General features: G+C 33.3%; 1 protein-coding gene across 1 annotated transcript; it reads right to left on the bottom strand.

Moving 5' to 3' along the window:
• Positions 1 to 3,524: 3,524 nt before the first annotated feature.
• On the bottom strand, positions 3,525 to 12,930 carry LOC137395151 (derlin-1-like). Its single transcript, XM_068081976.1, has 6 exons — positions 12,757 to 12,930; positions 11,971 to 12,082; positions 10,485 to 10,672; positions 4,594 to 4,646; positions 4,373 to 4,483; positions 3,525 to 4,116 (listed from the first exon to the last, which is right to left on the bottom strand). The coding sequence occupies exons 1-6, from the start codon at positions 12,910 to 12,912 to the stop codon at positions 3,975 to 3,977; spliced, it is 762 nt and encodes a 253-aa protein (XP_067938077.1). The 5' UTR covers positions 12,913 to 12,930; the 3' UTR covers positions 3,525 to 3,974.
• Positions 12,931 to 14,013: the final 1,083 nt, after the last annotated feature.

Here is a 14,013-nt window from a genome sequence, read left to right on the forward strand (position 1 = left end):
CCAAGAATTACGCTTTTTAGATTAGTCTTACATAAGCTATTGGTTTGTAAAATTAAATACTGTTTCGTACGTCAATGTTTTAACGCGTCGGCTACCTTCCCGGGAACAGTTCGCAGCTAATTTTAAAAAACTGTACTCGCTATGGTATTGGTCGAGTAGCTGATGTTCAGTACGAGTGGCTATGGAAAAACACCAATGTAACGTTCTTTTTCAGCTAAGTAGTAAGGGAAAACAACTCCATTAAAAATAATACAACTATATGGTAAGGCTATTGCCAATATGTTCACACCATACATTCACAAGAGTGTAGGTAATGAAACTGACTTTAAAAAAATTTAATTATTTCAATCGGCTACTATGATAAAGAATTACCTGCATACTGTTGCAGTAGTGAGACGGTTTTCCGAGAAATTATAAGATAAGTGCAGCCAAATATGGTGAAAATTTACATGGTTGATGAAGCGTTAAAGCAATGATATACAGGCACCACATGGGGGCTGTATATCAATGGTTAAAGCAACTTGCAGGAATCAAGTAAGCTTTTGAGCTGAGTCATCATTAATTTGTTGTTTTGCAACAAACTTGTCTATTATCATAAAACAGTTAATTTATCCATCAGGAAAAGTAAAACGAAAATGTGAACTTGTCTATTAACAAGCTACTCAAGTTTATTGATTCAGTTACTCAAAAAGTAAGGCATAATAGAAGCAAATTTCCAAAATTAAAACGCTTTCTGTAAAACGATGTAATCAGAAATCTGCTATTTGGTGTTAACCATTATCAAAGCATTACAAGTGTGCTTTTGGGTAGTGGCAGCCGGAGCAGCTTGGAAATTAAGTAATAGCAATGATATACAGCCCCCATGTAGGGCCTGTATATCATTAGTAATAGCCAGCAAAACTCTTAAACTCATTACCATGGTTGACAGAAATAGAGTTGAAAGATTAATTAATATAGCTCACAACGGTATTTTTTCAAAACATTTCGTAAAATTTCCATAGTGTCATTTAAAGCTATCCGAGCAAATGAACTTGAAAAGACATGAAAGCCAAGGTCTAGTTTACAAACATAATTATATCAACATCTCAGGTCTGCTATTGTCACCAACTCTAAGGTTTTATAGTAACACTTTTAGATGTTTTTAAAGTGTAAACTTTGAACCTTGTAAAGTTTTAGACCATGAAACTACATTGTACGTGTAGTTTTAGCAATTATAAATCTTTTATATTTGAACTCTTCTATTTACTATGATCTTCTCTCAAGTGTACCATTTTCTGCAAAATCTGGGAAGGACCTATTATATAGTTTTAGCTAGAGACTTTAGTATTGGTCACACTATTTGTCATATAACCTGTTATTTCTGACAAACTTTTTTACACCAACAGCACTATAAAATCCATATTGTAATAAAATATTTAAGGCCTCTTGGTTCTCTCTATCTGATTGTTGGTTTAGCTTATATCAGTGAACAGAACATAGTAGTATGTCTGTTCAGGTCTTAAATGTCTGCTCTAAACATCTATGCATCTAAACATCTAAGCATCTTTGCACCTACAAATCTTTGCATCTAAACACCTATGCATCTAAACATCTTTGCATCTAAACACCTGTGCATTTAAACATCTTTGCATCTAAACATCTCTACATGTAAACATCTAAATATTTATAAATCTAAACATCTATGCATCTCTGCATGTAAACATCTATGCAATGGTGTTTCAGGTTATATGAGGTTCTGTTAATCTATATATAAATTTTTCAATGTTGGTGTGTTTGTGTGTTGTTTCAGCAATAGCTTAGAATAAAAAATCCATATCACAAAAGATTTGATCTCAGACCCTCCATTTTGCCACTCCAACACCTTACCAATTCAGCCACACAAGCTTGGTGGATACATTAGGTGATATATTTTGCTATATGGGAGCAGATACGCTACTGTCATGACGCAAAGTGATGGTGTAACGTCATGAGAAGCAGTAGCTCTATTAGTAAGCTTACTCAAATTATCCATTGGAAATGTGCCAGGCTAATAGCAAGTGGCAGGAAACTCTCATTACCTCTCATTGTTTATAAGCTGATTTTTAATACCCGGGCAATGTCGGGTAGCACAGCTAATTATTTATTATATGAATATTTGCAATAACTCAAGCTTCCAAATATGCACAGAAGGGTCAGTATACAATAAAACATAAACAAAATATAATACATAGATAAACATAAGTTATAAAATATATTATTCTCAGAAACACTATCTTCATAAAGAATAATAAAGAAAAAGCACTCAATACACTGTGTAGAGTGAATTATGCTACGATATGAAATATAAAGAGCACTTAGCTGTGAATCATTCTCTATAGCTTTTCTCATCAGGCGATTTTAGAAAGCAATCAGCTGATGAAAGCAGATCTGTATCTGCTTGAAATAAATCTGCAGCGATTGACTAACAGCTAAGTGCTCATTATATTCTTGGCTATACTATAATTCACTCTAAATATAGTGTGCTGAGTGCTTTTTCCTTATTATACTTAATGAAACTAGCATTTCTAACGATAATAAATATATATTATTTTTTATGACCCTAACATTTCAAAAATATATATATATTATTCTTTACAAAACTAGTATTTCTAACAATAATATATATATTAGACTGACTGTTCAAGATATATATATATATATACATGTATGTATATTGATTTATAGATATCTCACAGTTGGTCATTGCGACAACTAGGACTATAATTTAGGATTTTTTTTATGACTGTCCTCCAAAGACCTCTGTTGTTAGCTTTAGACTACCATAAGCTGGGCTCAATCTGTGCGTGGATTATGAACTATGGGAATGAATTTTAGCAGTTGTTTGAATTCAGTATTCCTACATGTAGATCCAATTGAGCAGTTACAGGTCACAAAGGTCATTTGGTAAAATGAGGATCGCTAGATCAGTGAAGCCCCTAAAGCAACATGAAAATGTTTGTTTATAAAGACTGAGGCAGTTTTCCTATCTTGCACACTTCTTATGCACTTTGTAGGCTGAACCTTGGCCCTCCTGCATTTCAATTTTAATTATAAAAAACCCATATGCCAAATACACAAACAAAGCATACTTATAAAACTTGCTGATTCACATAGTGAATTTGAGTCAACCTCCATATAAACCTCAGGTCCATGAGCAATGTTCATAACATTGTTTCATTTCTTACCATGGTTGTCTTTGGTCTTTATTCTGTACAATATTCAATGATTTACCAATTTTTTAATATCCCGAGTGTTTCTCTTTCGATGCAGTTCGGTCTACACCCTCAGAGTTCTGGCTTCTAACATTAACGAGTCAAGTGAGCTGTCTAACCTACAGTGAGTTGCCTAACCTACAATGAGCTGTCTAACCTACAGTGAGTTGTCTAACTTACACCTTTAATGGTGCTGACACCCTCAGCACCATTAAAATTTGTTGATTTTGTTCATTCACTTTCTGACAGCCTGGCCACAGTCCATTTTCATAATTGTCATATAATGAAGAGTAGTTCGAGTCTACATCATGTATTTTTAGTCGCTAAAATCACATAATAATAATAGATAAATATGCTTAATATTTTGTTATCAAGAAAGTTGACAATACAACGCTTTGCTGCATGTATTTACATTTAAATTTAATCCGCGTATATAAATTATACCTTGTCTAGCCCAGAAAGTACTTACATGTACATGTCATCATAACGATGCGAAATAACTTTATGAGAATCTTGAGGCAAAGGAAGTAAAGTTGCACACTATAGGAACATTGCTCAATGAGAAAAACAGGTTTCAGTAATCTTCTCAACCTCTCTCTCTGGTTGGTATCTACAAGATGCTATCAGCAAAGAAAAACATAAATAATAAGCACGGTATTTTTTTAACTTTCAGATAAAAATGACAGCCGATTCAACACAGAAAAAGCAGGCTTCCTTGAGGTACAAACATATGCGCTTCTACAGTTACGTTCCGCCAAGCTGATTTCCTTGGCCCCAGTGATATCGACCCCTGTTTGCATCTTCATTATTCGCTGCTGGGCGTCTATTAGCTGGCGCCGTTCCGAATCCAGACATGGCCCCGCGCTGGAGAGGAAAGAATTTGTATCTAAAATATTGGTGTTAAAACATTACCTAATCCTTGAAGATTCATTAGCAGAAATGAGTAAGATGTTGTACAGTCCATGTAACAACTTGCAATTACCATGTTGTACAAGAGTAACATGCAACATGTTAAAGCCAGTTAGAGCATGCTGAGAAAATTTACAGCACACTATGACAAATTAAATTATGTAGGAAAAACTTTGCCTGCTAGAAAAACTTACAACACAAAAGAACAATTTGAATTTGCTAGAACAACTTACAGTATACTTGGGGTGCTGATGTAAGTTTGCCCGCCAAAGTCTTGTGGGTATTTGAACATGAGGAAAAAGTAGAGATGTCCAACCAAAATTCCAAGCAGCTCAGAAAAGCCCCTGGGAAGAGAATAATGCAAGAATAAAATATGCATGTAGTGAGGAAGTTTGGTTACATACACGTGTAAGTGCCCGTGAAAAATAAATGTATAAGAATTGCTAGACCATACCCTCCGCTGATGATCAGATTGAATGCAAGCAGGATCCATGGAAGATACATAGCCTGTGAATATAATACAAATGATGTTATGAAGGGGCTACAAATTTGCAAATGATAAATACTGAGTCAAATTGTCATTAAGGCATTATGATTTCCCTTTAAAAACACGATATGCTGCATTTTATAGTAAATTAGTGAGCGCTGGGTCTCACAAGTCTACTTCATAATAAGGGTATTGTCTAACATCTCTGAACATTTGAGTTTATTTTCCACACTACGACAGCTTCCTCTGCATTGGCCCACAACAGAGTCAACATCAGCTAGTAAACCATATTAACAATCAATGTAATCTGTGTAACTTAGTTTATAATGATGTTGGCTTAAAATACAAATGCCTAACTAACATTATTCTATTGAGCTTAATGTTCATAGGATGGTGAAATTAATATCTTTGTTTGCTGCCTGATTTTCTACAATAATTATAAATTTTAGTCAGTTTTGGGAAAATTTACAAAATTTTAGCAGCAAAACACTGGTGATGAAACTCTAAAAAAACACATTCACTATTTTCTATGCAATTTTGAATGTTCATGAAAGGAATTATCTGTTGATGCCTGCTGAATCCGCTTTTACAAATGAAATCTGGATGAAGGAATTAGATGGCTGGCTGCTTGGAAACCCTCCAACATCAGCGAGCGTCAGAGTACAATGAGCTTCAAAGGATGATTATGTAATGACTGGCTCAAAAAGCTACTTGCAAGTGAGGTAATCAACACTGCTAAAAAATTACATCTTCACAAACTTTCTTTATTCCTAAAACGCTTGTTATTTTGCTCTCTGGTTTACTAGTGTTTGTGATATTTTTTCCAGGTTCATATCTAGCATTACTGAGTTGAACGTCCTAGTTTAACTCAGCTCTTAGTTAATCACTTCAAGAATTTTATTTTCAAATAGATAATTACTTTTTTGTGCAATTTCCTTTCAAGATGACATTGTCTAGCAATTTATTTCTAGGCTGAGCGTTATTACAGTTTTACAGCCTTCCTTTTAAATCTACTATAATTGCATAACAAGAATTTAACATTAGCTTTAAATTGACATCATTTTAGTCATTTGTTAACATTAGACCCAAAATTTTTACAAAATTGCATAACTGCATTTGAAACTTGTCCCAATTCTGAGATTACCCTTTATAATTATCATGTCCTAACCTATATACATATTTCTCAAAGTTTGTGGGTGTCTGTGTGTAGTTCCAGCAATAGCTATTAAAATCTTGGAATAAAGAATGCATTACAGAAGATTTGATCTCCAACCCTCCGGTTCACCAGTCCGACACCTTACCAATTCAACCACTCGAGCTGTATTCATTGGGCGATAGATGTCGCTATTTGGGAGTAAATACGCTACCGCTCTCCGTCATGATGTAATGTGATGACGTACCGTCATGAGAAGAAGTAGCTCTTATCAGTAAGCTTACTCAAATTATTTATTGGCAATGTGCCAGGCTAATAGCAAGTAGTAGACAACTCTCATTACCTCTCATTGTTTATAAGCTGATTTTTAATACCCGGGCAACATTGGGTAGCGCAGCTAGTATATATATTTATATATATATATAGATATATATTTATAGATATATATAGATATATATATATATATATATAGATCTCAATGTTTTTTGTAGTCTGTACATTTAGTTATAACGATGAAGTTTTAGGAACGAAAAAACTGCTTTGCACTGGATTTGAACTCAAACTCCACTTTTGCAGACAAGCGCGCTGTCCACTACGTTCCTACCTACGGTCTACGTGCCATACTATAAAATAATTGTGCACATATTTATCACACCTGCAATCTTTAATGACGATTGGTTAAAATATGCACGCTCCAACTAACAAGCTTGTACTAGAAAAAAAATGTGTGCCCAAATTTTCCCAAAATCCCATAAATGTTTATATAGAATAAACTTAATTAAACTTACAGCACACACAAAAATAAACAACAACTTCATTTAAATGTTAGAATAGTAAATGTTGCATATATTGATTAAAAAGAACTTTTATGTGCAAAAACCTTTTTATTACTCGTGCAACGCCGGACATTCAACTAGTAATGCCTCAAAGATGAACTTATACAAAATTCTAGTAGATTTTATCTGAAAGTATCGGTATTTTTGTCATTTGAGATTGCTTTTGATTTTTTGAAACGATCTGATTGCCAGGATATTTTAAGATTAAAATCAATAAAACTTAATCACTATTGAAATGCTCAGAAAAAACTCATGCCAAAATGACGTCACTAGTTGCGTGGCTGTCTGTCTCTGTCGATATTAGCTATTGTATTCAAATTTCAACGTTACATGTCTCTATTCCCTCAGTCTCTTCACGAAAGTGCGACTAAAGACATAAGGATTCAAGCGGACAGCATTTCCACTTGAATCTGAGTTCTAAAAATGATCTCATTTATAAGATTTTATAATATAACTATTATATCTCTGGACTGGGTAGGTCAGGAAAGACTGAAATTACATCAAATTGGAGCTTGATATCTTAGCCTTGTATTGATATTATGCCTTTTTGCATCACTTCAATGGGGTGAGTTCATTTTCAAGGACTAGAATATCTTTAATGTAAGTTAAGAAATTATATTCCTTAATTGATTTAGTGTGTACTACTGAACTATGCATGTTAGTTAGTTTCAACAGAAATTTGTTACTGTTCCATTACTTGACTTTGTAGCAATGTACTTCACATTCAATTTAAATATGGAAGATTGTAGCTTTATATGAAGTAAAGTCTGGGTGTTTGATCTTGTAAATATTTGAAATCAGTTATGAGATAAACACAGCTACAACTGCTTAAGATTTCAATTGTTCAAATGCCTTTGCTCATTAACTTTGTACTAATAATATTTAATACTTGAGAGACATTCTTTTATAATTCTCAAATAACCCAACTACCTGTCTGCCAGGATTGCGCAGAATTGTCATGAATTACACCATGAGTATTTTAGATTTATCCACGTTTCATCATCCAATCACAATATTAACTCTCTACAACACTTTCTACATTGAAAGCTAATTGTTAGTCTTTGTGAAAAGCTGCTAGTTTGTAAGAAACTGCAAACTAGGAGTGTTGGCTGATAGTGATGTTAAAACAAACCATTAAAAACTAAACATAGCTAACGTACCCATTATATTCATTAGCCAATTAAAATTTGCATAGACATTAACTTCCACAGCATTTCTTATTACTTTTAGAGTCACATCATAGTTACATTGTATATTGGAAATAGTTAATTTGAGGACATGTTTATATAATACCTTTTTCACATCTCCAAACCGTTCTATTATGATGTTCACGAAGCCCCTCAAATTGTGGATCAAATTAAACAATATGATAATCCACATGCACTCATAATTTAAAAAACAAAAAGTGATGAAGTAACTCCGTGTGCAGATTAAACTAAGAGAGCCGATTCCCAACTTTACAAAGATCATTATAACAGCAATGTCATGCATTAGTTTTGTTATTCTCGAAGGATGATAACCAGTAGTATTTTAATGGTTATTCTAATTCATCTGACCAAACGCAGTGAAAACAATTGCTGCAAGACAAACTTTGGGTCAATAAAATGGAACGACTGTTTTTAAGTTGTGTTATCATTAGAGTTGTCTGCTTCTGCGAAGTCAGAAGTACATCGCTTGTTTATCCCATTTGCTATTCTCTCTCATACAATTCTGGTCTTAATTATAAATTAGCATTAGGCTACTATGGAAGTGGTTTAGCAAAATAATACCCTACCAATACCTAGGCAGACCAAACGCAAATTATGCGTATACCTAACTATACGCATAATTATTCGAAGTTGTGACCGAATTTTCAAGTTCAAATTCCATATGATGCATTATTTTTCTACCAACATTCAACCATCGCTTTGAACAGATGAGCGAACACGGCTCTTATCATAGTAAAGTTTTCTTCAAGATGAACATCAAAGTATGAAATCTTCAACTATCATTTAAGCAATGTAATATTCGCATGCAATAGTACATGGAGTTTCCCTCTGGTAGATCGCTGGATCTGCCTTTCTGTGAAATGTAAAGAATGGGTTTCAAACAAATAATGATGTGTGTAGCTACATGTATGTCTTATGATATACTCTTAACCAGGGTGGGAAAAAACCACAGCTTCTATGAAAAAAAATCGAATAAATCAGGTTTTTTGGTTTAAACCGGTTTTCATGATTTAAACTGGTTTTTTTATGGTTTGTATAATTTTACCAAGGTTTTTGTTATTTCAAATCTAATTAACGTGGCTTACTATAGCTGCATGATTGAGTATTGAAAATACATATGTGCGATCATCTGTTAAAGATGGTACTTTAGGAGTTGTTATGAGAAAAAGGGAAAAAACATATGGAAATTTCAGAATTAACCTTTAATCAAACATGAATGAAGTGAATATATTACATACAGCTCTATGTATAAATAGGAATACTAATCTCAGTGATTAGCCGTGTGGTAGTGAAGAGCAGCTAGGCATTTTGCTACATGTGCTTTAAGCCTATCTGAGTGACCTTGCATTATGACAGCACACTTATTACATCTTGCCTTAAAGTTTTTGCCTTCTGTAGTTTGAGTGAAAAACTGCCAAACGAAATCCTGTTTGCGAGGCGTGTTGGAAATTCGAGGTACAACTTCAACTTTTTAAAACACAAAAAACTTGATAAACTGAATTCTAATAATCCAACTATTTTGACTTGTGCCCACTAAATGATATATTAGTTTGCAAACTTTTGCCCAAAAGGATTTTATTGTTTTAATTTCTAATTATAAGCAATCCTCTCTCGCTGGTTAGACTTGAAATAGTTGTCATTCATCATTAGAGACGATGATGGGATTAGTATATTTCACATGGTTTTCACATTTCATCAGTAAAGGAATCATCATATCACTGAATAAAAACACTTAAAAGTGAAATTTACCAACTCATTGTTGTACTAGGATTTCATGTAGTTGCAACTTGCGCTCTACCACCACCTTACTACCATGTGCTAAATGAGCTTCAACAGCTGATAATTACATATAATTGCATTTCTATCACACAGGAACTACTAGGAGCTTAAAATATTATGTTTTTCACAAAAAATGATGAAAAACCATAAAAACTGATTTTTTCTGGCTGGTTTAAACTGCTTCGTTTAAACCCTGGATTTAAATCGAGCCAACCCTGCTTTTAACCAATTATTAATTAGATCTTGAGATTGCAACATAATAATATGTCTGCATGTGCGTGTTATAAATAAAGTTTTGCAATTTCTCAAAATCACCAGACGATTCGATAATGCAAATGTGTAATACCAAATCGCGATGTTATTATTATGTAAAAAAGACTTGCAAATTTGTGATAAGATTTATCTGCATATTTTAACTTTAAAAAAATTGTTTTGTGTAATATAATTAAGTATAATTAGAATAATTAATACATATAATTAGAAACATTCATGACTGCCTGTGTCTGTGAATGGCCTTGGAATGACTGTATTATAACACTAGAAGGCCTCTGCATTGTAGTTCCAATATCGCTCACTCTAAAAATCGTCAGGTGTGAAATAAATCGCCATTACACAATTAAATCGTTTATACAATTAGCGATATAACATTAAATGCTAGCGATTTCCAAATCGTCTACCTTCGAAATCGCAACCAAACAATTACACCGCCATATCGCGAAGCTCTAGTTATAAATACTTACAACGTGTATGCGAACGCATTAAGTCAATAAGGAAGATGCTAGTTGACCATGCATATATCAAACTTTAAATAAGCTAGTGTCTGATAAGCCTATAATTGTCATACTAAATTTGAAAATAGCTGTCTGATGACCCTACGCTAACCTTGAATTGAGTGCCAAACCAGAATTGGACGACCGTATCTCTGTTCAGCTGGCACCAGATGTAGAGGACAGACATGACCATGGGGTCAAAGAGCAGTGGAAAATCAAGCATAAGACAGAGGACTACAAGTGCCAGCCAGTTAAATATCAGCAAGAATAAATAGTCAGCTGTCTTGCCTGCGAAGGCTCCTACAATATACAATACGTAACTTCACTTCAATGTATAATGTAAGAACAACGACATTAGAGAGAATTGGAAATAACACATATGGTCAGCAAATTCTTGATAGATAGAAGTGCCACACTTAAATCAATACTGATGCAACTAAATCTTGACATATAAAGTGGATCTATTCCAATTTTTGATTTCTATGACGAGCCTGTCATAAATTGGAGCAAACATTCTTATAAAAAGCATTGGGTATGGTTTAATTTGTTTCAGAGCTTAAAACACAAAGATACATTCTTTAAATGATTATATAAAGCAAGGAAACAAATGCATTATAGTAAAAACCTATATTGTACTGTATGTAAAACAGAACTAACAAAGGAATAATAGGGTTTCATGAATTGATAATTCTTACAGCCCCTTACAGACATGGACCAGAAATGTTGACTCGGCTGAGTGATAGAACTACACAGTGTGACTCAATATAATTCACATTAGTCATAGTATAGATTAACTTGACTTAAATATTTTTAATATATTTATGTTTTCTTTTTATGTCTGCAAGCTTTTATTCACAAAACTGTTTCATGAAATTTCAGACGTCGTAAGTCAGCAAGCGAGCACTTAGCATGGCGAGGGAATTACTTGTTCAAAGTATACATCACATGTTGAACATTGCGCATAGAGAAGTGACTAAGTCAGGGTTTAACCAGATATATGCAAAAATGATGATCGGAAGAGCATTTATTTTATATTTCATAACAAAATATTTCTTACATATTTCATATTATATTCCATAACATCTTCTAGAAACTAAAAGCAAATAAAGACATCTCCATCTTCAAACAAGCACAATGGCCCAGTTTACATTTACGTGTCTCTAAGGTAAAGTAACAATAAAACAATTCTTTTTATTGTTTATTACTTAATTTAGTTTTAAACAAAATTTTTACATATAATTTAGTGTTTACATCTAGCTTTTACATGGCGGCATAAAATTAATTTATTTTACTACTTTGTGTGATTACGAGCAATATTTAAGATAGAACATAGTGTCATAATCTTTTAGGCTGTGAAAAGAATTAAACAAATTACAGTGTATTCTCATAGGAGTATTGTTTCAGCATAATGACAGCTTTAGCATACAAACTAAAACTCGGGAGTAAATTAACTTCGTATGCATTCTTACTACAGTATATCGGCACTAAAGCATCCTATAAGAAATGACTAGCCCAACTTATAGCAGCCAACACAGAATGTATCTTTGCAAATTTATATGAGGCACAAACAGTCATTTTTATAATGACAAACCGCATACCTGACTCAAGTCTGTTTGAGTAAGAGTAGAGGAAATACAGGGTGATGAGGTAATGAAATCCGGTGGCAGGTGTGATGGGATAATATAAGACACTCGTGAAAGGTCTCCATATCTGAAACAACAGGTCTTTAGTGAAACATTGCGTTGACGACATGATGAAGGACCAGATGAAAGTATGCAAACCAGAAAAATTACCAAAAGCTCTACGAGTGGAGATCACTGACAAATATAGTGGTAGTTATACCAGAAACGAACATTATCTTCATGCACTGAAAAGACGAAAGGAACTGATTCCATGAATATGTAGCAAAAATTATGTTGAGTGTCTTTTCTAGTTCATGAAAAGGCAATATGTAAGAGGCTTCCTAAGAACTTTCATAATAAATCGATCTGATGAATAAAAGCCTGATGCTCACAATCAACTCGAGCAAAACATTTTATTGCGTTGCAATCATCCAAAACATTTGCACATCTGCGATGGCCATGAAAATATTAGCTATCGGTTCATATAGTGAATGGAGACTGATAGCCAATATTCAGATATGTTAGTTACACCATTTAATGAATAAAATAGCAAGTTATATTAAAATAACACACTCTTTTAATAATAACACACTCATTCTTTACACGACTCGCTACAAAAGCTAAAGTTTCACTAGTTAAACATAGATTTTATTCTAAGTGAAAACAGATCTTATAGTTTCCTTCAGGAAGTAAAATAGCTAAACTGATACCTAAATGCTCAGTTCTATAGAGCCAATTGGTCTTTAAAATCGGATACATTACCTGAAATCTGTTAATGAGACTGTAATTCAGTATCATATTGTGATAGCTGAGAAGTCCAAATCTTCCAGCAAGTGGGAAAATGATACTTCCAGCGAACCAGTACCTTGTAATGACTGGAATGCTTTGAAACCACAGACCAATATCATTTCCGGACATGGTGAAAGCGTTAAAATCGACCCTGAAATCACATCAGCAAACCTTATAATATATGTCATTAAGAATGTAGCCTTGAAAATTGGAGTAATTTGCTAGGACATTGCTGTGACGTAAATAATCCAAGTGAGAAAAGTCACTACTGCTTCAGAAACAAAAGCATACCAAACAAGTTACACTACAAGTTCTTTGTTACAGACTCATTCTAATAACTATCAGAGATGAAAGGTTTGCAAGCATGCTGTACTTTCAAATTGTTTTTCAAATAATCTATTACAAAACCTAATTACACGAATAATAATTTCATCGAACTATTTACCACAATCTATATTTATGAGTAAATACTTGTAGCAAATATCAGGTAGATTTGATATTAACTACTTACTAAACACATTAGAAGCCAAAGCGACTTCCGATTTAGCTATGAACCAAAGAACACCTATAATATTATGACCTTGGAAGTACTTTGTAGCTGCATATAGCGTCAGGACTTTGCACACGACCACCTCACCATACAAATCTTTCAACATATGATGTGGATTTTGTGCAAATATTTGACTCTAAACCTGATGTAATTTACTACATACTACTTTTAAAGTTTTTTAACAACATTTCATTTTGTAAGTGAAACAGAAGAAGCTGGTGAAAATTAAAAATAAAACATAATATAAAAATAATAAACAATATATAAGCCAAGTTAGTGTAAACTTGACAAAATTTAAGTTTAAGTTATGTTGTGTATCTCTATTACCACCATTACCTCCAAACCGAAGCAGCATCGATCCTACACTTCTGTTTTTGTATTATCAATAAAGTAACAAGGAAAGCCTCATTCTATTTCTTTTTATTACTTTGCGAATTTAATTTTGTAGATAGTTTTATGCAATGCATTTGTTTTAGTACCACATGTAGTTAATGCTTAATTATCCTTAGGTTTTGGATTATAAAAATTAACAAAATTGGAAATTTTTATGTTAGAGGTTTGACTAAGACAGGTGATGGTGCAACTAAAACATTCAAAGTTTCAAGTTGTTAGGCAGTATTAAGGTTTACCCACATATTGTCTTCCAAATTGAATTAACTTTGTAGATTGCTTTTTTGCTA

The sequence above is a fragment of the Watersipora subatra genome, chromosome 4 (assembly GCF_963576615.1).
Source record: "Watersipora subatra chromosome 4, tzWatSuba1.1, whole genome shotgun sequence".
In the NCBI taxonomy this organism is placed as follows: domain Eukaryota; kingdom Metazoa; phylum Bryozoa; class Gymnolaemata; order Cheilostomatida; family Watersiporidae; genus Watersipora; species Watersipora subatra.